General features: G+C 34.3%; 2 protein-coding genes and 1 long non-coding RNA gene across 4 annotated transcripts; all 3 read left to right on the forward strand.

Annotated features, from left to right (window-relative positions):
- Positions 1-793: 793 nt before the first annotated feature.
- On the forward strand, positions 794-4,463 carry LOC125653862 (uncharacterized). The gene is made up of 2 exons (XM_056147808.1): positions 794-2,201; positions 3,868-4,463. Exon 1 carries the CDS (start codon positions 1,468-1,470, stop codon positions 2,173-2,175), a length of 708 nt encoding a protein of 235 aa, XP_056003783.1. The 5' UTR covers positions 794-1,467; the 3' UTR covers positions 2,176-2,201; positions 3,868-4,463.
- Positions 4,464-4,900: 437 nt separating this feature from the next.
- Positions 4,901-11,216, forward strand: LOC125660832 (uncharacterized). 2 transcript variants are annotated; one of them, XR_008798140.1, is made up of 4 exons: positions 4,901-5,727; positions 7,652-7,690; positions 8,367-8,466; positions 11,192-11,216. It is a non-coding gene; the product is annotated as an uncharacterized LOC125660832 (long non-coding RNA). The 2 variants fall into 2 exon arrangements; XR_008798139.1 differs by having other exon boundaries at positions 4,901-5,389.
- An 81-nt stretch (positions 11,217-11,297) lies between these two features.
- On the forward strand, positions 11,298-21,959 carry LOC130049800 (uncharacterized). Its single transcript, XM_056147809.1, has 3 exons — positions 11,298-11,343; positions 13,188-13,380; positions 21,624-21,959. Exons 1-3 carry the CDS (start codon positions 11,300-11,302, stop codon positions 21,810-21,812), a joined length of 426 nt encoding a protein of 141 aa, XP_056003784.1. The 5' UTR covers positions 11,298-11,299; the 3' UTR covers positions 21,813-21,959.
- Positions 21,960-25,398: the final 3,439 nt, after the last annotated feature.

The following is a 25,398-nucleotide window of genomic DNA, read 5'->3' on the forward strand; positions in this document are numbered from 1 at the left end:
TCCGCGATAACAGACACCTGTCCCACAGAAACACATGCGACTTCTGCAGACTTATATCATAGAATGGACAGGCTTGTGCCGGCCCATAATTAGTTTACTTGAATAATCCTGTATTCAAAGAAAATTTATAACATTGTCCTTGGTTTTCATTTTAATCAGTATATAGGTAAAAGGTGAAGATAACGAATAGTGATCAATTTCATAAATCCTTTAAACAACAAGGCAAAGTTTTATACTTCCCTAGTAGAGACACACTTTTTTTCCTTTTTTGATTTTGTATTTCATTATTTTTAGGACGTTAACTCCTGAGCTTTTGAGCTCTACTACACATGATGCTACAACTAAGTATTTTTGATTCAATACTGATCCCATTGGTGCAAACATATTACACATCTATCACTGAACCCTACTCAGTTGAAAAAATTAGTCAATTCAAATTTTGAAAGGGTTTTGCAGGGACTATATTTTGTGGCGGAAGGATTGATTTATCAAAAAGTTATAAATCTACGTGATATTACAGTTTCTGGTTCATCTAATATATCTTCTATTTTTATACTCCTATACATGTATTTCAGTTTTATAATTCATGATACAAGTAGTGGAGACTTGAAACTATTTCAAATGTTGTAATTTATTAATTTGGTTGATATATTTTTTTCCAAATAGAACATCGATTCATCAAAAGGTTAAAATTAATTTACTCGAAATTTTGTATAAAAATCAACTATTTTGGCCAATTTTTTTTTAGTTCCATTTTAAATTTTAAGACAAAACTTTGAAAATTTTGTGAAATTTTAGAAAATGACATTACTCCAAATATTAAAATTGGAATAAACTTATCTTATCTTATCTATATCCCTTTAAACTCTTAAATTTGATATCCCGATCTTTTATTATTATTATTTTTATTTTTTTTGCATTTCTAGTGCAAAAAGGTCATTATTTATTTCCATTACTAGTATTAAACTTTTTTATCTGTAAAGTTAGAAGACATGATTATGTATCTAGCTTATGTAATTATTGATTTGTGTTGCTTACGTTGTGTTGACACTAACAGACAAATGAAGTTTAATTGAATAAATTTTCGGTGCAAAAAGGCCATGTTTAGAACACTATACTTCAATAATAAACGTTGCTAGTTCCCAGTTTTTCTTTTCAATTACCGAATTCTTCTTCCATGTAGAAATCAAAAATACACTTCCCAAAAATTGACATGACACCAAATCTCAGGTGCGAAGCTCTTTAATATGAATTGATTTCATTATTGTAGATGTGTCCCTTTCCCAGAAGGTTGGTTTCTCCGCCTTACAGATATCCAGTATAACCGTACCTGGTGTTGATAACGTTTCTCATATCTCGGTTGTGACGCCTGACAGACTGTGGGTGAGTGATCATAAAGGACGTCTCCTACAGGTGGACTCCTCCGGACGCGTACTACACGACAAACTGAGAGGTGGATACTTAGCAATGGCATTACCATACGATTGTACAGGGTGTCACACCGTCACAGAGGACGGGGACCTCCTGTTTATAGACGGCGATGAAGTCCGTAAGTTAACATCAGACGGGACCGTCATCACACTCCTCACACCAGACAGGGAAGCACGCTGTATCCACTCCTCCCGTATTAACGGCGACATACTGGTGGGGAGTGATGGGAAAGTGATGAGGTACGACAGGACAGGACGGGAACTCCAGGTCATTGAGAAGGACGATAAGGGACAGGGATTGTATAGATTACCAATCTACATCACGGAGAACAAGAACGGAGATATCTGGAATTCTGACCTGGATAAGGAAGCAGTAGTAGTGGTGGATAAATCAGGACATCATCGGTTTGACTACACAAGTCGTCAGTCTGACTACACAGGTCGTCAGTCTGAAGACTCGAGTTACATGTATCGCTTTTCCTACACAGATCGTCAGTCTCACTTCTATCCCTTTGGTATATGTACTGACGTCCTCGGACACGTACTGGTGTGTGATATTTATAATAACAGTGTTCACCTGCTGGATCAGCACGGTCAGTTCCTGTCTCTACTGCTGACAGGAGAACAACACGGAATACGTCCCACGGCTCTGTGTGTGGACGACCAACACAACCTCTATCTGGGACAGTACGACAGTAACACAATAAAGGTGTACAAGTATCTACAGGATACGGACGTCAAATAAAACTGAACAAAGAAAACATTACCTAGGTACGATACAATCAAAGAAATAATAAAGCAGCTCCGATTTACAGCAGGACTAGGAGAATATTATATTTTGATTAAATGTTTATATGTAATTGTAATTAAAAGATTTATATAGCGTCCTATCAACATTAGTTCTCTACAGCGCTTTACAAATGTAACGCCCTACCAACATTAGTTCTCTACAGCGCTTTACAAATATAACGCCCTACCAACATTAGTTCTCTACAGCGCTTTACAAATGTGAAAGAAAAGATCATATAAAATCAATGTGCACATACATGTGAATAAAATATTCATAGTGTCAGAATTAAAATGCATAAATATTATTAATATATAGCGATATGATATGATTAACCTAATAACATATGAAACAAATTAAAACAACCCTTAGGAATAATTAAATACATAAAAAGGGCATAGGCATAATAACAAACAGCAGTTTTTTGTTGTTGTAGGAATAGTTTTGATTGATTGTGTGTAGGAACAGTTTTGATTGAATATTTAAATGTAGGAATAGTTTTAATTGAATATTTATATGTAGGAATATTTTTGATTGAATATTTATATGTAGGAATAGTTTTGATTGAATATTTATATGTAGGAATAGTTTTGATTGAATATTTATATGTAGGAATAGTTTTGATTAAATATTTATATGTAGGAATAGTTTTGATTGAATATTTATATGTAGGAATAGTTTTAATTGAATATTTATATGTAGGAATAATTTTGATTGAATATTTATATGTAGGAATACTTTTGATTGAATATTTGTATGTAGGAATAGTTTTGATTGATTTCTTATATATAGGAATAGTTTTTATCGATTGCTTATACACGTAGGAACAGGGGTGTCGGCAGAAATATGATATTAAGGAGGCAAACCGGACCAAAGGGCGGGAGTCCTAGCTAACGTGTTTTGACATAAATTCAGATTTCCACCAGAATCTTCATATTTTCCCATTCTGTCAAGGTCGTAAAGACTCTTTGATCATTCGATTTGGGATCAAAGAGTGGAGGGGGCGGGGACCAGATTAATACTTATAAGGTAGATCTTTAATTTTTAAGAATAAAAATTATTTTCACAAATAACGTGTTTAGTGTAATCAATGTATATGAATCGATGATTTCAATATGTGTAATACATGAAGATTGGTTCATTTTAAAATAATATAGTAGATAAAAATAGATAATATTCTGATATAGTTACCTCCTCTTAATGTAAACATGCGCATGATTTGGTATGGTTTAAAACAAGAGGGGGTGAAATAACGTGGTTCTGGTTTCTTCTTGCCGAAACAACACCACGATATTTAGAATTCAAATCAGGCTAAATTAATACTTGTTAATCTTTCCATATCTGAAATTGAAATGCAGGAATTTTTATGAACAAGTTCCCCTACCCCCTGTCAATATGGAACTTTAAGTTTTATAAAAATGTAATAATACTTTTTTAAAAACTAAAATCCAAATTAATTCCTGGAATTATCCGTTTACTGTGATGTGACAGAGAAACAGTGCCCTACATTGTACATTAATGTATTCAATGTATAACGAAAGGATAATGAACAGTTTTGAATCATTTAAATGTACATAAATGTTTATGGTAGAATGATTTAATTCTTACTGAATTCTAGCCTCTGATTGGTCAAATTTACTTTTTATATAGGTTTGGTATGGGACCCCCCCCCCTCCCTTGACAACGATGGCCAGGGGCGAATCCAGGAATTGTGGTTAGGGGCGCAACTTTATGAGGCAGGGGGTCTGGGGGCCGCCGAGAGGCCCCAGTGGGTCCAGGATGAAGCCCTTTGATTTTACAGATTTTATCTGATATCAAATGTCTCCTATGTAGTAATTTTTACAATTTTATGTCGTTCTTAATAGAGGGAAATCAATAAAATAACGCAGATTTTAAGGGATTTTGGAAAAAATGTAAGTTCTCCCAATAAAAGCAATTCAATAAATCAAAAGATTTAGTCATTTATTGCTCTGAGAGTGGAAGAAATTATTGCTTCTTTTATCGTTTACATTTTTCCAAACAAGAGACCACGATTTACCTTAAATTTGAAAATGTATGGGGGGGGGGGGCACCGGCTGTTCCTCCCCTTAAATCCACCACTGATGGCAGTTGATGGAACTGTTTTTTCCTCTAAATGTATATCACAACACTTTGTTGACTTGTATTTTTCAGAATTCATATACATTTTGGTAAACGATGGTTGTCTTTTACGTTAAATCAAAAGGAATGACTTTAATTCTGGATTATATTAAAGAGTATAACCTGGTTTGGGTCAGCTGACGCTTTTTTTATAATCCTCTTTGCGGATTATAAAGCGTAAAACTGACCCAAACCAGGTTATACTCGTATCATATGCCCCAGAATAAAAGTCAGTCCTTAAATAGTGATGAAAGTGAAGTACACCAAATTCACACGACTAGTAGTGGTAAATGGTTAAACTGACCTTTTCACACTTGAGACTTTTTTGAAGAGTTATCCGTCCTTAGTTAAAATAAGAAAAATTTAGTTTTCTTAAAATACATGTACGTGCGGTAGATAAATAATTTTAATTCACATTTCCATAAAGAGAAAGTGTATGTACAATATATATATATATATATCAATATATATATATATATATATATATATATATATATGAAATCATGTTTAGATAGACCAATGGTATATAATTATCTGTATTAGGGAGACCGCAGGATTAGGGGGAAAAATCTGGTCTCCCTAATATTTTAGCATCGTGCAGGTGCCAACTCACTGTACTTTCAAGGATAAATCTTATGTAGTAGTATCTTTAGATTGTACTTTCATAGAATGCGTTATCAGGAGTAGGCGCTTTCAGGTTTTAAGGACAGAAAATAAATTTTAATTATAGACTTTGTATATTGAAAAATAAAGTAAACCTGCCTTAGGGAGACCATCAAAAATCGTTGTGAAAAATCAAAAATCGACTATATATTTTATTTTCGGTTTTTAAACATTGTTTCTATGACTAATAGGCACATATCTGGACACTTGCTTTATTTAAAATTTTATTATTTAAAAACTTTAAATTTTGTTGTTCGATGAGATTTTCATTTTCACGATTCCGAAATTAACGCTCGGGCTCGGAGTTTTGTGTTCCGTATCCAGTCACATTGAGCGGAAAATGGCGAATTTATCTTACGGGAAGCGCATGGTAAGTTTACAAGGATAAACAAATCAACTATTATTTTTTTATAGTGCAGATTAAAACACAGCCATATTTCTGTCGGCTTTAATAAGTATCAATGCGTTCAATGATTAGCTTTTCAAAAAAGCTTGCTGTCTTTTAGCCAAATTTTAAATATGCAACCCAAAGCAACTCTTCAAGAGCAGTAATAATTATAGAATGTTTTCATTATGCATAACTCCACGGTTTTTTGTTTTTGTTTTTTTGTTTTTTTGTTGTTTTGTACGTTTCACCAAATCCAGAAATCTCAAGTTTATAGCTAGCACAGCAAGCGTTTATGGTAACGCGAGAAAATTCGGGATGAGGTCAGTACTATGACACAAAAGTTGAACATAGTCTTATATAGGAAAATATCTCAGATGTATCTGACTGTAGATAAACACTATTGTTTACTTTTTTATTATAATATTTTCCAAATCATTAGTTGATTAAATGAAAATTGATATTGATTAAATTCGTTATTCATTATTAAGGTTCTAACTCTGCACCCAAAATAATCATACATATGTATAATACTTGAGTTACATGTATACTTAGTTATACTTATTGCATATTTAGTGTATTATTTTACATACATACATGTTAATCCTACACAATATGTATAGGAATGTTCGCCGAAGCGTACTGCGACGTCACGATTCAGGCATGTGTGTAAACTGGTTGGCAGAACCAAAAATTGATAATGGCACTTAGTATGAAGTCTACCGATAACGATATTTTATCAACATATGGGAACTCTTTGTCAGAAGAAGCGAAAAGGAGATATACGGTAAAGTTGCTGTACAACCGTGGTACCTGTTCTCTGCATGATCCTTACCATTTAACGTGAATTGGAGCCAAAACCCAGGTACCTGGCCAGATCTGACGTTCGGTGATATTTACCTGTACCTGATCGACACACCATCTTTGTTTACAAAGGAGTCTATGAAGGCCTACAAATCATTAGATGCTTACAAGTATGGGACAATATAAATGCATAATTACGATAGTTGTTCTTGTAAATAATTCCTAATGGAATTCATGACTAACGTACTAGTACAGAAGATGTCCGCTGGTTCCCATGATTTACCACTGATGTGTTGACGCTTAATTGCAGATATCCAGAGCTCTCTTCTTGATTCTTGCTTCTTGGGTATGCGGTAAAAGCTTTTCGGACTACTCTTATCAAATTTATTAGCACAGCCTATTACACAACATGACACAACCATCGTTTTGCTCGTGTTTACTCAGCATTCGGCCATTAAACTTTCAAATGTTTTGCCAACCAGTAAGTCACGTGACTGATTTCTGACGTCACGGCGAAAATTCCTATTTATAGAATATTATAATTATGTATGTCAGTTGTATATCGTATGTAGTTATGGTTATAACCTTAAGCAACTGATATCAGATTAAGGGCATACACAACAGTTTTTTCCTACAATGAGATTTTCTTTAAAATTACACCACGTATCATTGAAGATATGAACATTAGATATATGCAAAGAAAATTACCTCATAATGCGCGATTTACAGAGCTATGGGGCCGCCATAAGGGGGCGTTTTTGAAAATACATGAAAAACAGTTTAATCATGTTAATGTTAAATAAAAACTTAAATTTCTTGCAAAGTAAAAGTCAGAACTGCCTTGTTTGCGGTTCATTGTTGAGAGCATTCATTAAATTTATTTTCTTGTAAAAAAATCATTGTGAACTGAATTTCCAATTTTTATGGGGTAAAATTGCAGTTTTTATCATTATTTATACCCTTTTATACAATACATAATCATGATAATGGCAAATTAAAATTTTTCCTCATGATGACAATTTGTTCATAATTTCATATGCTGTAAATGATAATACACGTATATTTATGCTCTTTTCAAAACATGGGGTCAATGCGCTTGTTGTTTTTTTTCTTTCTTTTTTTTTTAGATATTTGGCATTATTTAACACTTTTTTCATCTTATTTTTGCCCATGCCAATGAATGGCGCGTTATTTGGCGTACGGCAGCATTGCCATTTACATGCAATTATGATGTACGTTTCCTGCTTTTATTAAATCACTGTGACATTAAAAATGAACTATGATGTTTACCTATTGTTACGCGCTGGCGTTTGTTTACATGCCTGTTATGGCTTTGATTGTCCATATATTGTGACACCATGGCCTTAGTGATAGCAAAACAGAGTTATTTCCCCCTGTAACTATTGTGTATGCCTTTAAGTGGACTCATCTGTACTTTTTCAGTTAAAAGCTGGACTTGAAAGTCAAGGCATTTTGCAAAAGGTGGGTACAATCTTGCATTAAAAGATGATTCCAATGTTCAATCACTTTCATTCTTTGACACCAGAGATATTGTAACTTTTTCTGTCAACTCGTCATTATGTGGGGGTGGGGATATGGTACATGTAATGTAAACAAAGAAAGGAGGCTAACACAAATGCAGAGCCCCCCCCCCCACCCACCCACACACCCACACCACACACACACACAATTCGCAACATGTTTTTCACAGTATGGGGGGGGGGGTATTGTGATTGGTCAGCAGGTTGGGCAAGTGATTTTTGACATAGCTACTTGCCCTTGGGCAAGTGCATTAAAATTGTATTTGTCAGTCCTTGTGACACTTTTTGTCAACTTTCCTATGCACTCTGACTCTGCACCCATATGAATGAAATGATACAATTCATGTCATGACCTACCCTCTAGGTCATATCTTTAAGGTCACTAGATCATTTTTTGTTAATTTCTTGTGTGTTCTATATCTCCAACTTATTTAGGATATTTAAAACTTATGTCAACACGATGTGTCATGACTTGCACTATAATCTACTTTGAGACAGTGCACACCTTTTTATATCCCAATTTATTGAGTGACTTTCTTGAGATATTAAAAGATGGTTAGATGACCAAGTGTTGACTGATATATGATGTTTTCATTTTATGTTTTTATTTGTAACAGAAAGTAAAACGCCTGAAGCCTGAGGAAGATGCCAAATGGTGGTGTCAGGCTGGTCTTGACAAAGATGGGTTCAAAGTAAAATATATATCTGACTATAAAGGTGAGTTTAAACCATATTTATATCATCTTTGCTTGCTCATTTGTTCCTATATTCCTACAAGGCTGAATTCATGCAGGAACAACTCCGCATAAGAAACAAGATCTTGGCCTCAAAATCTAATCTAACGTTCAGATACATAGATGACGTCTTATCTACATGTATTAACCAGTCTTCACGAAAAACTTTGTAAAGCACAGGCTCTTCGGGCTTCCCAGTATAATAATTGTGCAAGCCCGAACAATATTTTGCAGGCCCAAAATGTTTTTTTTCTAATTTGACCTCTTGTTATCTATTGATTCTACTCTGTAGACACATGCACAGTTCTACTGTAGGAAAATACAGGTCAAGATGATCATAGTTAGAGAACAACTGACATTAAAAGGATTATATTATTTTTCAACATATTAATCCAGTGTATGCGAAAGTTTTTGGACCACACAGGACATTCGGTCCAGTGTAATCAATGAACACACCGGACCGAACCAAATTTTGTCAGACCGAAAAACCTATGTAATAAAGTGAAACACATGAAAATGCAAAACCAAGGGTATCTTATTTATTATACTAGTAATACTATACCAGGAATCCCTCCCGTATAATACTTTAGACAGTCCATGCGGTTTTAATCAATTCATTTACGTATTTGGATGTGTGCTATTTTTTTTTTTACTTATAACAAACTCCGCATCAAGATAGTAAAGCTCAAAACCGGACATTGAGACATCGGACATTCTGGTCCGGTGTAAAAAATGATGCATCGGACCTGAGGCACTGCACATCGGTCAGGTCCGACGGTCCGATGTCTTTCGCATAGACTGATTAATCTCGCAGATACATCAGCAGCTTATGTTCAACTCTGTTTTGTATACACCACGTACAAAACATTTTGTTTTCTCCAGAATCACTTAAATGTTAGCCAAGGCCCACCCTCGCAGTGTTCGAAATTGGTTTAAAACTTGGTATAGACCACAGGTCTATGCCAAAATAAAATGACTTAGACCTCATCGAATTGGCATAGACCATAACATTAAAAAAATAATAACACAAATTTAAAACATTTTCATTTACTTCTAATATACTTAGAAAGTGTATTTTCTTTCCATTTCTGTAATATCCTTTCCTCATAATGTTTATCAGACATCGACTGACCATGCAAGGCCCTCTTGGATAACTTTATTGCTTTAAATCTAGAAAATTGTCATAGACAATTTGGTCTATCTCAATTACAGTTGGCATAGACCAGTGCCATTTGACATAGACTCGGTCTATGGTTAATTTCGAACACTGCCCTCGGTCCAATGGGGCATGAATTTTCGTATTTTTTCTCCTCGTACGACAGGTTTTTTTTGGGTTTTTTTATCGGATGGTTGTGATTGTGAAATACGCTTGGGTGGTTTTGAATTTCCCGGACGAGCCCCCTCCCTATACTTCAGAAAAGGCAGCATGGTTGATAATTTTTCTATGCGAAATTTGACTACTAAGTCATGACATTTAGTCTGAGTCAATCTCACGCTTTATTTGTAATATATACAGAACATATAAGAAAACATTTACAGGCCCACCAGACTCCAGGGTTTAATATTTTAAGAAGCCCGATCCCGATTTTACTGGCCTCGGGCATCGGGCCGCTGGTTAACGTCGAAAACTGATTAACAATGATACTGTTTCTAAGTATCTGCATATCATTTATCCTCCTGAACTTGAGATTAACTCGACTACATGTATGGAGTCGCATTGTTCTGCCTCATATTTAGACCCTTTTTTTTTTAATTTGACAGGCAAGGAAAATTAAACACGAAGATATATGATAAACGTGATGATTACAATTTCCCTATTGTCAACTTTCCACACTTGTCAAGCAACATTCCATCTTTTCCCGCGTACGGTGTATTTGTTTCCCAGTTGATTCGCTACGCTAGACATGCTAGAGGAAGCTCTTTGTATAAAGACTTCTTGAACAGATCTGTGTTGCTTGCCAAAAAACTGTTGACACAGGGATACCAAATGCCCAAGCTTATATCATCAATGAAAAAGTTTTATGGGCGACACCACAAACTCGTTAACAGATACAGCATCAGTGTTTCAAAATTGTCTCGTGATATACTCTGCGCTACATAACTAATTTTTCTGGTCTCTTACCTGATTTGACTTTGAGAAATGCATGACGAGTGACACATGTGGAGCACTCACTCATGAAGTGCTCACTCTTCTGGAACACCTGGCCTCACCCAGGATGATTCTAGGGTTCATGCGTTTCCTTGTTTTTTGTGTGTTTTTATGTGTCGATCGTATTTATTTTCAATTTTGTCCCTGGTCTTTCCATTTTGATTGCCACATTGGTACCTTTTCTTGAATATACTTTAAATAGAGATATGTTTAGGAGGTTTTTAGAAGGTTTGAAATAAGAATTTATCTGCTTGCTTGTGCTATTATAAATGCTCACCTACATGTAGTAGATTTTGAAAAATCATATTGATATTTTTTGGCACTATTTTGTGTTTGACCCATCAACTCAGACACACATAAGCTTGTAATTGCATGGTATTGTACATGTATATGATCCTAATAAGTACTTGTATCACCAAATATTGAATCACTGAAATTGAGTGCAAATGAGAAAGAAATGTTATTGCTATACATACAGTGTACTGTTTACTTTAGGTGAACTAATGCTGAGTTGCTTGTGCTCTATTTGTATGAATGCACTTGTTCTTGCATTATGCAGGATTTGGTGTATTTGCCGAAAAAGATTTCAGAGCAGGGGATTTTCTTCTAGAATATGTTGGAGAAATAATTACTGAAGAAGAGACATTTGAAAGGCAGAGAAAATGTGATGAAAATATTTTTTTTTTACAAGAACAAAGGAAAAAGTATGTGGTAAGTTTTATACATGAATGATGGTAGACATCAGAAAGTGTTTTGTTTTCAGTTTGCAAAGCTCATTGTTGTTTTCTAAATTAAACGACATGTACATGTAAGAACATTATTGATCTTTATTTGGTTAATGCATAATTGAAATAGTTTTTTGTACCGGACCTGACAAAGTCGGGATAATATGATACCTGTACATGTATTTGCTTTGTGCCTGACTGTCTGTCAGCGTGTGTGCCTACTTGCTTATTGCGTGTCTGCCTGATAGTTTTTTATACACCCGTCGAAGACGGGACATATGGTATGACGTCGTCCGTCTGTCTGTCCGGACCTTGTGGGCAGGATACAGACTGAACCATAAGCCCTAGGACTTTACAACTTGGTACATTTGATCACCATGATGAGAGGAAGATGCCTATTGTTTTTCAAGGTCAAAGGTCAAGGTCGTAGTATCACTTTTTAGGAAAACCTTGTGGGCAGGATACAAACCGAACCGTAAGCTCCAGGATATTATAACTTGGTATATTTGATCATCATGATGAGAGGAAGGTGCCTATTGTTTTTCAAAGTCAGAGGTCAAGGTTCTAAGGCTATCCCTCTTTATATCTTGATATCCATTTCTACAAGCATAATAATGAATTAGCTCACAGAGGACAGTGCTAACTTCACTAAAATATGAATCCCACTAAAATATGTTTTCCTTGAGCAAAATCTACGGGCGTATTATGCCACATTGGCGTTGCTCTTGTTGGATTATTTTTCCTCAACTATTTTGTGCAGGATGTTCATGCTGTGTACATACCTTGTTACATGTAATACTCTGTCACATACCAAAATTAGGTCACTGCCTTTTGTATTTTGACCTTAACCAATTAAAGAAATTGGGTTTTTGGGAAATATCTCCTCAACTAGTTCAATCAGGATATTCATATTTGGTACATGAGTAGGTATATTGTGTAATATACCATAGTGTTCAATCTAAAGCAATTTAGCATGGCGCGGTGTCATGCCCTTTTCCTGATGCCATGTCCTTTTTTTCCGGCGCCATGCCCTTTTTCTCATTCAAACCTATCGACAACAGAGCGCCATTTATTTCTTTTTGGTAAAAGTAATCTTAAAACTACATTAGACCACTGGTCGTCTCTAACGAAAAAAGAAAGATACAACGAGTTAAGTTCATTCTATGAAATTTAAATTGAGGGAATTTTACATGACCTGAAGTTATGAAATAATGCCCCCCTCCCCCCTATATACTAGTATATTAAATATTGTTTTTTCTGAATCTGTGTAATTTTATTTTTGCAAGGCAAGTACATGAAGATGCATATAACACTTTCTCAAAAAGAGAAAGTATATACATGTAGGATGTATTGCAAAGTTATATATATTACTAAATATTGTTGCCTTTAAAATCAAATAATTACGATAACAAAGTGCCCTAAAAATCCGAAAATTGCATAACGTGTGCCCTTTTAAGGCAAAATTTTGTGTGCCTTGTTTCTTTCTATACCAAAAGTAGGTCACCGCCACCTATATTTTCCATTGTTTTTTTTTTTACAGAGTTTACAGCCCTTGACACTTAGAATATCTCCAGAATAGTAGATTAATTTTTTCATCGCAACTCCTCTTCAATGGTTTGAGGAAAAATGTTTTGAAACTTTGTAAAACGTAAAGGCATGATATGAAGATGCACATGGAGGAGGGGCATTATGGTCCATTGTTTTTAATTTTTTTAAAGAGTTACAACCCTTACCACTTTCAATTTTAGTCAAAATATAGGTTAATCTCATAACTTTGCCATTTCTGCTGACTTGCTACCACTTTGAGATACATCTATTTGTTATTTTCAGTATTGATGCTTCATCAACTCAAGATCATATATGCCAGTATGTCAATGATGGGAACAAGATGGCTAATGCTGTCATGAAACTTTTGACTTTTGAGAGGCCTTGTCTATGCTTGTTTGATGTCAGAGATATTCAAGAGAAAGAAGAAATACTGTATAACTATGGAGATACTCAGAATCTCTGGTGGAGAAATAAGGTACAGATATTGAAGAAAGCATAATAATTTCTCAATCTACTGTGATTGACTTGATCCACGATATCAAATGTTCAATGAACTGGATTAAATTTCTTTAGATATAAAGTTATATAATGATTTACCCTTGAATTGAGGCATTAATACAAATTTGAAATTTGATAACCATGAAGATGAATAGTTTCAGTTTACATTGTATTTTGAGTTTTTCACCTCTCAACCTATACTTGAAGTTTATGGCTTTTCTCATCCCATGGAAGGAAATGATATATATTTTTATGGGTGGTCAAGTAATAAGAAGTCATGGATTTTCCTTGCTCTCCTAGGGGGCTTTATAATTTTTTAAAGAATCTTCTATCATTCTGAATTTTCAGAGAGTTACTAGGGATGAATATGATTATGGTAAAGGGAAGAATTATTTGTTTTCGTTTTCATAGTCATTATGAACATACTTGTACATGTCAAATTTAATTAATAATTGTAACTGAGAAATTGCATTGTTCATTTTTTTTTATCACAAATAATCTTTTTCTGATCTACATCAGAGTTCTTGAAAACTTCTACCAATTAGCCGGACAACAGGTCCTGCTAGTATGAAATTTTTACAGGACCTATCAACAACATCTTGCAGGACCCACTGTTATTTGTCCTAAAAAAGTACACAGTGTATAATAACATTATACACTTTTTGTGTGTGGGAGTGGGGGTGGTGGTATTCGTCTTGTAGCTGACATACACATAAATTATTTTCCTAACTTCATTTTATTCAGGTAGAAAAAAATGGTACTTTTCAGATGATGCAGATTATAAAAATGTTAGTTTTTAAAAATGGCAAAATATTAGTTCATGTATGCTGTCATGTTGAGTTTTAAATCTTTGTTTTTTCCAGAAATTTTACCATATAGCTTTATTGGCATCAATCATAATACGGATGGCCGCTTTCGACTAGGAAGCTTTAGATCACTAGTGTTTGTGTAATTACAAAGTTATCTGTTTAACTTGGTAATGGTATGACAATTTTTTTTAAAATTAGGTAATCAACAGTTAAGGGCATGATATGCAATCAATCAGAGGTGTTGCATTTCCACTAAAAATAACATACATTTACATGATGTAGGTGGTCAGCGCATGACGAGTACAATCTCTGGAATTACGTGAAACTCGTGAAATTTCAGGTCTTAATTTGTTTGCCTAGTACAATTACACATTTATTTCTCTTCAAAGAAACAAAAAAAAAATCCTAAAGATATTGTATCATTCGGGAATGCCAAATAAAATAATTTTAAAGAAAATGTTAGAGAGTAACCTTTGACATCCCGGCATAATTTAATGGTGTGCCTTTAATATTTTCACGTGGAGAGAAAAAGAATATATATTAAATCCCAGCAGAATACTGCGCCAATGAGAGATGTTAATATATCTTCTTGTGATATTAACATACTGTTACAATAATGGAATAAAAATTCACAGGAATTTTCTATCTCATGTTGAAACTATCGTAAGAATAACAAATATTTGTCTGCATTTTTTGTCGGACAATAGGACCAACAATTATCAGAATTTTGCCAGATCCTATGAAATCTTACCAGTCAAGACTAGAGGTCCGGTGGTTTTCAAGAACTCTTCTACATCAAATTTAACTTGTCTGTCTGTCCTTCATTAAACAACTTATCACAGTTTCAACTGATCTGAAATTGATGGGCCAGTTTCAACATGGCATGAAATATGGGGATACCATTGTTATAAAAGAGGTGCTGTTAACGAGGTCCTTGCATTTCCATGATTTAAGTTTGTTGATGAGAAATAATTCCACAGGCAAGTCTATACTAATATCTCACTTTCCCAAATCAATTTTTCACTCACCCCAGGCAATGGGAAAGCACAATTCTAGACCCCTGAGTATGGGTATGGATTCATAATGACTATGGCCAATATTTCTTATTTATACTTCAAGCTTCAAGGAAGTGGTAATAGAGTTATTAATACTGCCCCAGACTTCTGAAAGTGTAGTGTAAATGAAAAAAAGGAGGTGATGTCCAAATAGGTTCTACCTTGCAAGAGCTGGGAACATGGCTTAAAATCTTCTCTCTTTCTTGAAGCTTGAATTTTTATTTCTACTTCATTGCTTAGTTTAATGCACGTTCTTTTTTTTATTAGTTAAATGCATGTTCTTTTTTTAAAGTTTTTTTTTTAAATGAAATAATTATGTCTCCCCTTCATTGAAGGGATACATATTGTTATTGTGCCCAGTTCTTTTATCAAGGTCATTCGACTTTAGGTCGGGTGACCTTATATTGATTCTGTAGATTTTTCTTGTTATTTTTCTTCTTCGACGAAGTGTTTTTTGTCGGAGCCATAACTCGAAAAGGCTGAAAGGATTTATCTCAAATTTTCAGAAAGTATTACTTCCAAAAAATTGTTGTTGATAATTTTTCTCAATTTTTAAAGATTCTTTTTCCTTCTAGAGTTATCCCCCTTTTTTTTAGCTCACCTGAGCTGAAAGCTCAAGTGAGCTATTCTGATCACATTTTGTCTGACATCCGTCCGTCCGTCTGTAAACTTTTCACATTTTCGACTTCTTCTCTGAAACTGCTGGGCCAATTTCAACCAAACTTGGCAGGAAGTATCATTGCGGGATGGGGATTCAAAATTGTTCAAATGGTGTCCCTGACCCCTAGGGTTTTGTACTTAGGGGCCAAAAAGGTGAAAATGTACCATTTCTTAAAAAATCTTCTTGTCAGAAGGCACTGGAGAGAATGATTTGATATTATGCATGAAGCATCTTGGGGACCACAAGATTCACATTTGTTCAAGAGAAATTGATCGGCCGACTTAGGGGCCCATAAAGGGGGTTCAAAGTTTGATATGGGCTTATATAGAAAATAATACGAAAAAATCTTTTTCTGTAAAAATACATGGCAGAATGACTTGATATTATGCATGAAGCTTCCTAGCAACAACAAAAATCAAGTTTGTTAAAGGGAAATTGGTCTAAAAGTTTAACATAGGCTGATATAGGAAAATGTATTTTAAAAAATCAACAAGTTTCAGGTGAGCGTTGTGGCCCATGGACCTCTTCTTTTGATTTTCATCACCAGTTTTGTCCGCACAATATCTCTGTTACCATTCATGCTAAAAAGTTGTGATATTTTTCATTATGTAGGAAAATGTATGTACTTTTGCTGATGCTGTATCAAAAATGTTCTATCTGGTCCCAGAAAAATGCTCAGTAGGGAATGAATGCAAGGGGGTAATTTTGTAGCATCAAAATCACAGTTTTCTCTCTATATAACTTTTTAACTAGAAATATTTTGAGTTGATATAAATGGATAAGTTGTTAGAAATGAGAAGTTACATCATCTGAAAGTATTGGAAATTGCTAGCCCCTTTCTTGAGGGATCTGTAGCCCCTAAACTCTGAAATTCTGAGCCTTAAAATTACTATTTTTCTTGTGCTGGAGGAGAGGGTTCGATACTCCATGGTGCCAAACCAAAAGCGTTGAAAATGAAATTCGTGAAAAAATAAGTACAGTGTGTGAACATTTAGCCGAAGAGTTCAGTAAGCAAGTGCATAAATATTTGAATTATAGTTTGTTTTTTCGAATATAAAATAAGCAAGTTGTCCCAATCATAGGATCAAATGGATTTTAGTTTCAGATCTACATTTGTACATGAATCATTCTCTGAGGTCACTCCTATAAAAGTTCAAATTTGAAGTGAGCTATTTTAAGCTCATGGGCCTCTTTTAATTGTTTGGTGTGTTCAGGTGTGCTATTCAAACCTGTAATTTTTTATGTATTTTTCATGAAAATATTTTTGTTTTTTTTCTAGAGAGTGTCAGCAGTCTGATAATTTAACTTTCCCAGTAGCATAGACAATCGGTCTATGCCAAATACTTGTGGCATAGACCTACAATATTTTGGTATAGACCTGATGTGAAAAGAAAAATGTGTTTACTTCCTACTCAATACAATTACATCCAATGTCTTTAAAATTATTTTAAACAATAAATATCCATCAGAAAAGCAATATAGAATAACTCCCTAAAATGCAATACTATTTTAACTGAGACAAATTCAGGAGCAATGAATTAAATATGCCATACTAAGACAAATATAGTCTAGCTCAATCACAAGTGGTATAGACCTGATCCATTTGGCATATACAATGTACTCGGTCTATAGGTCTACTACTAAATTCTCACACTGTGTCACAATTAACACAGTCTTCATTAGAAATTAATGAAATATGTGCTATACATTTGACATACTGTATCTTGTTTTTCATGTATTGAAGATTTGGAATTTCAACTACCCTATCCATCATGTCTGTCAGTCATTGTTGAAGATTCCAACATATCTGAAATAGGTATGAATATTAGCTGTATTTAATCTCAATTGATGCTTCTTTGAATTACTGTCCTGAGTTCAATAATTTTTCTCTAGGGATATGGTAGAAGCTGGGCAATTTGTTTCATACTACACACATAGAATTTTTATACACCAAATTGAAAAACGGGGAAGTATTATTGTATGGTGTTATACCTCCATCTGTCTATGTCTGTCTTTAATTAGATCAGACATTTATGTCTTTGTCTTACACATGACTGGATTGAATTTATGAAACTTGGTAGAAATTATCCCCAATGTAAGATTTATATGAAATTGGTCTTTCTTATATAACATTTTGTAAAATTTATCTCTCTAATGGTTGGTATATATATGTAAAATTGGTCTCGATAATGTTATGTATATTTATATAAAATTGGTCCCCCTAATGTTTGGTGTATATATATAATATTGCTCTCCCTAATATTATGTATATTTATATAAATTTGGTCCCCCTAATGTTTGGTGTATATATATAATATTGGTCTTCCTAATGTACATATAAGATTAGTCTCCCTAATTTTAAATATGTAGAAAAGTTGTCTCCCGTATTGTTAGGTATATGAAAGTGATTTAATGTTACTAGTACATATAGAATATTTTCAACATTAAGTGTAAATGTTGGTTAAGGAATTATACCATAATGCATACTGAGTTAACTTCCTATTTTAGTAAATTCAGGGAGCATTATCATATGACAAACATCTGTTTTACCCACTAAATTTTCATGGCAACTTAATATATTGCCCCAGTCTTGCAGTAGAAGATAGTTATACATGAAGCTGACTTCTACACATCATTTATACCAAAAAAATAGACAGTATTGTTTGCTTTTAATATACACATCACATGTAACACTGAATATGTAAGGACATGTAGTGGATGGAAAATTATCAAAATGCCAACTCTTAATTTTTGTATAATTTTTTTTTTCAATTTCAGTGCCACTCCAGTGTCCAATCTCATCAATCAGACATTTGCATTCTGAGACAGCTCTTGGGTAATAAGTTTCTCTTTTCTTTATGTTCCACCCCTTAAATACCAAATTATTTTTGCAAAAAGATGTACATCTGTCATGTTCATAATTTATAGATGATTTTTAGCTCTACAGGTGAAGATCTTAGGAAACTAAAAGCATACATATCAGCAGAGATTTCATGCATTCTGCAGAACTATACACTTAAGAGTTATGTTTGGCTTAGAAGTCTTGTCGTTGCAAGACTTACACTATTCAATGCAAGAAGAGGTGAGGAAGCATTAAGGATGCTTACAAACGAATGGGAAGATGCAAAGAAAGGTGTTTGGATTCAAGAGGATGAAGTAGAAAAAATTTCTGATCCAGCAGAACAATATCTTGTAGACAATTTCAAGATGGCCAACTTGAAAGGAAAGGGCAGAAAATATGTACCTGTGCTGATTCCTGTTGACCTTATCCAAGCAATAGACAGGATAAGCAATGATAGACGGAATTTTGGCATAAGAAAAGAAAATCCCTTCTTGTTTGCAACAAAAAATGGATTTTCACATTGTTCTGGATGGCATGCTGTAGCAGAAGTTAGTGAAAGGGCTGAGATCAGCATTCCTGTAACAGCAACCAAGATAAGACATAGATTGTCGTCAATCTATGCCAGTTTGGAGATGAAACCAGAGGACAGGAAAGTTATCCTAGAGTACATGGGGCACGAAGAAAATATAAACAGAGAAAATTACCAATGTCCCCCTACAGTTAGAACAGCACGTGTGATGGGGAAAATGCTGACAACCATTGATGGAGGTATATATTATTACTCATTACTTGACTTCACCTAAGCCATGAATTGATTGCTTTGTTTTACATTCATGTCATTTCATAGAAAATTCAGTATTATGGACCATTTTATCTCACGTGGAACAGCAGTTTTATGTGAGCTTTTCTGATCACAATTTTTCCGTTGTCTGTCCTTCGTAAATTTTTTAAGTGTTAGACTTCTTCTCTGAAATTACTAGGCAGATTTCAACCAAACATGGCAGGAAGCATTATTGCGCGGTGGGGATTCAAATTTGTTCAAATGGTGCCCTTGGCACCTAGGGTTCTGTACTTAAGGGCCAAAAAGGGTGAAAATGTACCATTTCTGAAAAAATCTTCTTTTCAGAAGGCACTGGAAAGAATGATAAGATTTGATGCATGGGGCATCTAAAGGACCATGAGATTCAAGTTCATTCAAGAGAAAACGATCTGCAAACTTTGGGGCCCATATAGGGGGTTCAAAGTTTGACGTAGGCTTATATAGGAAATAAGATAAAAAAAAATTGTGGAAGTACATGGCAGAACCACTTGATATTTTGCATGAAGCTTCCTAGCAACAAAAATTGTTAAAGTGATATTGGTTTGTCAACTTGTCGACTGCCCATAAGGGGATGGGTGGGTATGGGGTGGTGGTTTCAAATTTTACCCATGGGGGTAGGTTCAAAGTTAAACATATGATTATATAGGTAAAGATATAAAAAAAAATATTCTGCAAAAGTACTAATAAGACTGGACATGAGAGGCCTCATGATTAAAAATGTGATCCCATAACCACTTTGACATGGAGGCCCCTATACAGTAAAAGATATAAAAATGTTCTTCTGTGAAAGTACATGTACTAAGCAGAATGATTAGATATTTTGCATGAACTTCCCAGCAACAAGAGGAGTCAAATTATTCAAGGGAAATCAATCCATTGACTTAAGCATGTTAAGGGCCTGCAAGTGGATGAAAGTTTAACAAAGTCTTATACTGGAAAAGATATAAATTGTCTTTAGTGGAAGTACTGAGCAGAATGACTTGGTATATTGCATAAAGCTTTCTAGCAACTTTTATGTTTAGGTGAGCATTGTGGGCCATTGGCCTCTTGTTTATATATAGCTGTATTATAGGTAGTTACAAATTGAGTGTAAATTTCCAATTTTTCTGCTGAAGTGGGGCAATGGTGTCACTTGGACATATCTAATACTATCTTTGCAGTTAGATTTCTTAATTTTTTACCCCTCTGCCAATTTTGGCCTAAGGGTATTGTCAACACAAAGTCAGATGTGAGTGTATTAGTGTTTGTGTGTGTGTGCATTAGACTATTGTTTCCAGGCCATACATCCTTTGCTTTTGGAGTAAGACCACTGAATCTTACTAGGATGTTCACTTACATAGGGTAGATGTGCATTTCAGGGTCAAATGTCAGGTTGACATTTGGGGAGGTTACTATAACTTAAAATAGCAAAATTGTTTTAGGAAAATATTTCCTAAACTATAAAAGATGGATCATTGAACTTTGGTAGGATGTTTACTCAGAGAGAGTAGATATGCCTTTTGGGGTCAAAGTATCAATTTGACCTTTGGGGAGGTCAATGTAAATTAAAATAGAAAAATCTTAAGTATAGGAGATGGATCATTGAAACTTGGTAGGATCTTTACTGATATAGTTTATATTTGTTTTTTGGGGTTAAAATGTAAATTTGACCTTTGGAGAGATCACTATTATTAAAAATAACAAATTTGTTTACTAAAAATAGCAAATTAGCTATCTCCTAAACTATAGAAGATGGATCACTGAACTTTCTCAGGATGTTTACTCAGATAAGGTAGATGTTGGGGTCAAAATGTGAATTTGACCTTTGGGGAGGTCACTGTTACATGTACTGAAAATATAAAAAAGTCTTAAATCTAGAAGATTATTGAAACTTGGTAGGATGTTAATCAGATATGGTAGATTAGCCTTTTTGTGTCAATATGTCAAAATGCTGAGGGTTAATCTGCAAGTTTGGAGAACCTATTTTTATTTTACTCATGACCGTTCATTCCTTACCATGAGTTGGCATTGTATCATTTTATACTCTTTTTCAGTGGAACATACATGTAATGGAAACACAGAAAATGATGAAAATGGACAGGGTGACTATGAGGGAAGCAGTAGCTGCAGCAACCAAAGGAACAAGTCAGGTAAAGCTGTTAATCAATTATGTCTCCCCCAGCAAAAGGAGTACAACAATATACCATGGTGTTATAAATTGTGATACAGAAGTTTCGGTTTGATTCATGATACATGTATGTTAATCCACCCAAATGATATGGCTCCATTTCATTTTTAACTCACTATAGCTGAAAGCTCATGTGAGGTTTTTTGATTAGTTTGTCTGTCATCCGTCAGTCTGTAAACTTTCCACATTTTCAATTTCTTCTCCAGGCCAAGTTCAACCAAACTTGGTAAAACGTATCATTGCGCGATGGGGTTTCAAGTGTGTTCAAATGGTGCCCCTAGTCACAGGGTTCTGTGCTTATGGGCCCAAATGGTTAAAAAGGTACCATTCTTAAAAAATCATCTTGTCATAAAGCACTGGAGAGAATGATTTGATATTATGCACGGGGCATATAAGCGACCATGAGATTCAAGTATATTGTTACTGGTTCTATCCTCCACCAATAAAAACTGGACACCATTGTATGATGGAAAATTGTTGAGTGTGGCAAAAAAAACAAACAAACAAAATCAGGTAATGAAAAAAGGTGTCATCAATGTATGTTAAGACAGTAAAAGATGTCTCTTGCAGATGTGAATATGGCATTTTTCCATAAAATAAAGCATCCCACATGACTATGCTATCTTCACTTGAGGGCACAAAAAGCAACATGATCATCCTTGCACTTCCAAACTTGGATTTTAACATTTTTTTGCATGAGAAGCAAAAAAAATTAACAGTAAAGAATTTAAGAATATGTGAGGTAACCATAAATGCATCAACAACTAGTGCAGATGTTGCAAATTGAATTAATTTTAGTAGATTTGGCCGTTGTGGTACTTAGGTTTAAGTATATCGGGGCACCTATTAATACTAGCTAGTGGGTTCAAACTTTTTTTTTTGGTAGGGCACTGGCTTTTAAATCTGAAGGTTGTATTTGAGACTTAGTGATACTTCCTAACAATTACACTACATTTCTTTCACAGTAAAGTGGTAATTGGAGGACACACAGCTTTTGCAGGAGCAATTTTAGGATTTAGCATAAATTCATTCATGCTTCGCTCAAATTTTTGCTAGGAAGAGGTTTTGCTTTTGTAGCATGATACAAAAATGATGATCAAATAGATTTTGAGTGTATTTTACAACTAATTTAATCTCCTCATGATGTTGAATGTTTGGCCGGGTTGCAGAACCTGCATTCAGCTTTGAAGTATGGTGAATGCCAGGTGATCAGCTCGCTGAGCGGACCAATTGTGCATGCAATGTACTTTGTGTAATCAAATCATCTCATGGCACCTCTAACTTGACATCCTTCAAACTTTGTACAATTGTATGGAGACATTAAAGATGTATTTTTGACTTTTTGGAAGCGCTCTGACATTTTTCCAAAATTTACATTTAGTTGAACTTTGTCACTTTCACAACTTGTTTTGAATAGACAGTACCTACTTTGTAAAATTGACTCCTCTCATAGCATTTACTTCACATTGTTCAGACCTTGCTTGTACAGTTGTAATGAACACATTGAAGATATGTATGTGATTTTTAGGAAGTGTTCAAACATTTTTTGGAAAAGTTTACATGTAGTTGAACTTTGTATTTTTCTCATGTTTTGTATAAATGGTAACTGCACAATGTTATTAACTCCTCTCACAGCTTTTATTTGATATTCTTCAGACCATGTACAGTTGTAATGGACACGAAGAAAATCTGCATGTGGCACTTTAGAAGTGTGCTACATGTTCATATCTTTGTAATTTTCCCAGCATGATATCTAAAGGCATGGCCTAAAATATTTCATTTTATGTCAGTGAATAATGTATTAAATCAACCATGGTTAGGGTTAGGGTTAGTTAGCTTAATAAGCTCTGTTTTAATGTGATGAAACTTTGAAACTTGAACACAAGGATTGTAAAAACTGTATTCTCAGATATTTGAGTCATCTGTTTTTCTCTCTTGATCATTTCTTTTTACCTCATTTTGGGTATTGATCTACTTAACATTCTAAGTTACATTTCCGGAAATATTGCCTTTTACAATTTACTGACTTCTTAATTTCCTAATGAATAAGTAGACTACTGATGAATTCCATTCAATTTTAGAGGAAACTTGTTATGTTAATGAAGAAGATACTAACGGTGATGATGAACAGGTGGAATCAGTTCAAAAGAATGTTCCTAGGGCATCTAGAAAATGCTCAGGCAAGAATTAAGTTTCATATTATATTTGCTCTACTGTTCTTAAACAATTGGATTATGCAATTTAATCAACTTTTGCTTATAAACCGAAGCCATTGAGGTGTCATTCCATGTTCTGTCATCTTTTAACTGTCCATTCATCCAGAACTGTATTACTTTTGTTACTGCTTCTCAAAGGGCAAGGTCTCTGGCTTGAGTACAACTGCAGTTTACATTTTTATACGCCCGTCTTAAGACGGGACGTATTTGGTATGGCGTTCATGTCCGTCCGTCTGTTAGCTTTTTCATGTCCGACTGGTAACTTACATGTAAATACTACAAGGCCTAGAATCATCAAACTTTGTGTGTAGATACATCTTGGGTAGAAGGTGTGTCGCACATTAAAACCAGGTCACTGTGACTTTTCATTAAGAAGATATGGCCATATATGGCAAAAACTTGTCCGGCTCATAACTTGAAAACTATTAGACCTAGAATCACCAAAATTGGTCAACTAATGCATCTTAGGTAGAAGGTGTGTCACATCCTACTTTAAGGTCACTGTGACATTTAATTAAGGTGATATAAAAAAAGAATGTTTTAATGGGTACAATCTATAGTACTGTTAACAATATGTGACGGGCGTATCATGTGCCGTGGCGGTGCACTTTATTAAATGTGTAAATAAGGCATCACACCTTCATTTAAATTAGAACATGGATATATTTAACATGGATGACATTATGTGAGAATACCAATAAAAACATGGATGCCATTATATACATGTAGCTGAAAAAATTGTTGAGTGTGGAGATAAACAATCAATAATCTCATAAAAACAAAGCAAATACAGAGGACAAGTTTGACTTTGATGACATATTATGCTGGAAATACTGCCCTTGAAAATTTTAATTCCACCACTTTTAACTTCAGATGAAATATCAGAATGTGATATGTTGGATTTACATTTAGTGCAAAAGTATATTGAGCAAAGATGAAGGTCAAAATTGTTTTAAAGTTGATGGTATTTGTCTTTTCAAAGTTACTGTCCTTGAATTGTTAGATTTTAATAATCATTGTTAAAGTAAATGATAATTGTATTATGGGTCAGTACAAGGAATTCTTGAGGAGATGAGCAGTAGGGAAACAAACAAATTGTCTTCTCAGAAAGACTTACTGTAGTTTCATCATTTTTTGTCGATCATCAATTTTCGTGGATTTTGTTGTTGACTTCATACATGAATTCAAATGTTCAACGAAATGTTATAATTACCTATATATGTTAAATATAAAACATTCATCCATGAATTCAAATATCCTAGAATCTAAGCATCTTTGCTTGAACCGAAGCACCTACTGAAAATCATGGAATTCCATGACCGGGAATATTAATGAAACCAAAGTAACTATTTTCAGTAAAGCTTCTCAAGGAAATACAGCTTTGCCCCATCCATCTCACTGTGTTGTACTGTTATTGCTTCTTGC

Source organism: Ostrea edulis, chromosome 8 (genome assembly GCF_947568905.1).
Source record: "Ostrea edulis chromosome 8, xbOstEdul1.1, whole genome shotgun sequence".
Taxonomy (NCBI): Eukaryota; Metazoa; Mollusca; class Bivalvia; order Ostreida; family Ostreidae; genus Ostrea; species Ostrea edulis.

What these genes read in the sequence shown, in the direction of transcription:
- LOC125653862 (XM_056147808.1), top strand. Translation starts at nt 1,468, where the DNA reads ATGGCATTACCATACGATTGTACAGGGTGTCACACCGTCACAGAGGAC.
- LOC130049800 (XM_056147809.1), top strand. Translation starts at nt 11,300, where the DNA reads ATGAAAATATTTTTTTTTTACAAGAACAAAGGAAAAAGTATGTG. An exon ending in AACAAAGGAAAAAGTATGTG is followed by an intron (nt 11,344 to 13,187) that starts GTAAGTTTTATA and finishes TGTTATTTTCAG; the next exon opens with TATTGATGCTTCATCAACTC. An exon ending in ATCTCTGGTGGAGAAATAAG is followed by an intron (nt 13,381 to 21,623) that starts GTACAGATATTG and finishes ACTCTTTTTCAG; the next exon opens with TGGAACATACATGTAATGGA.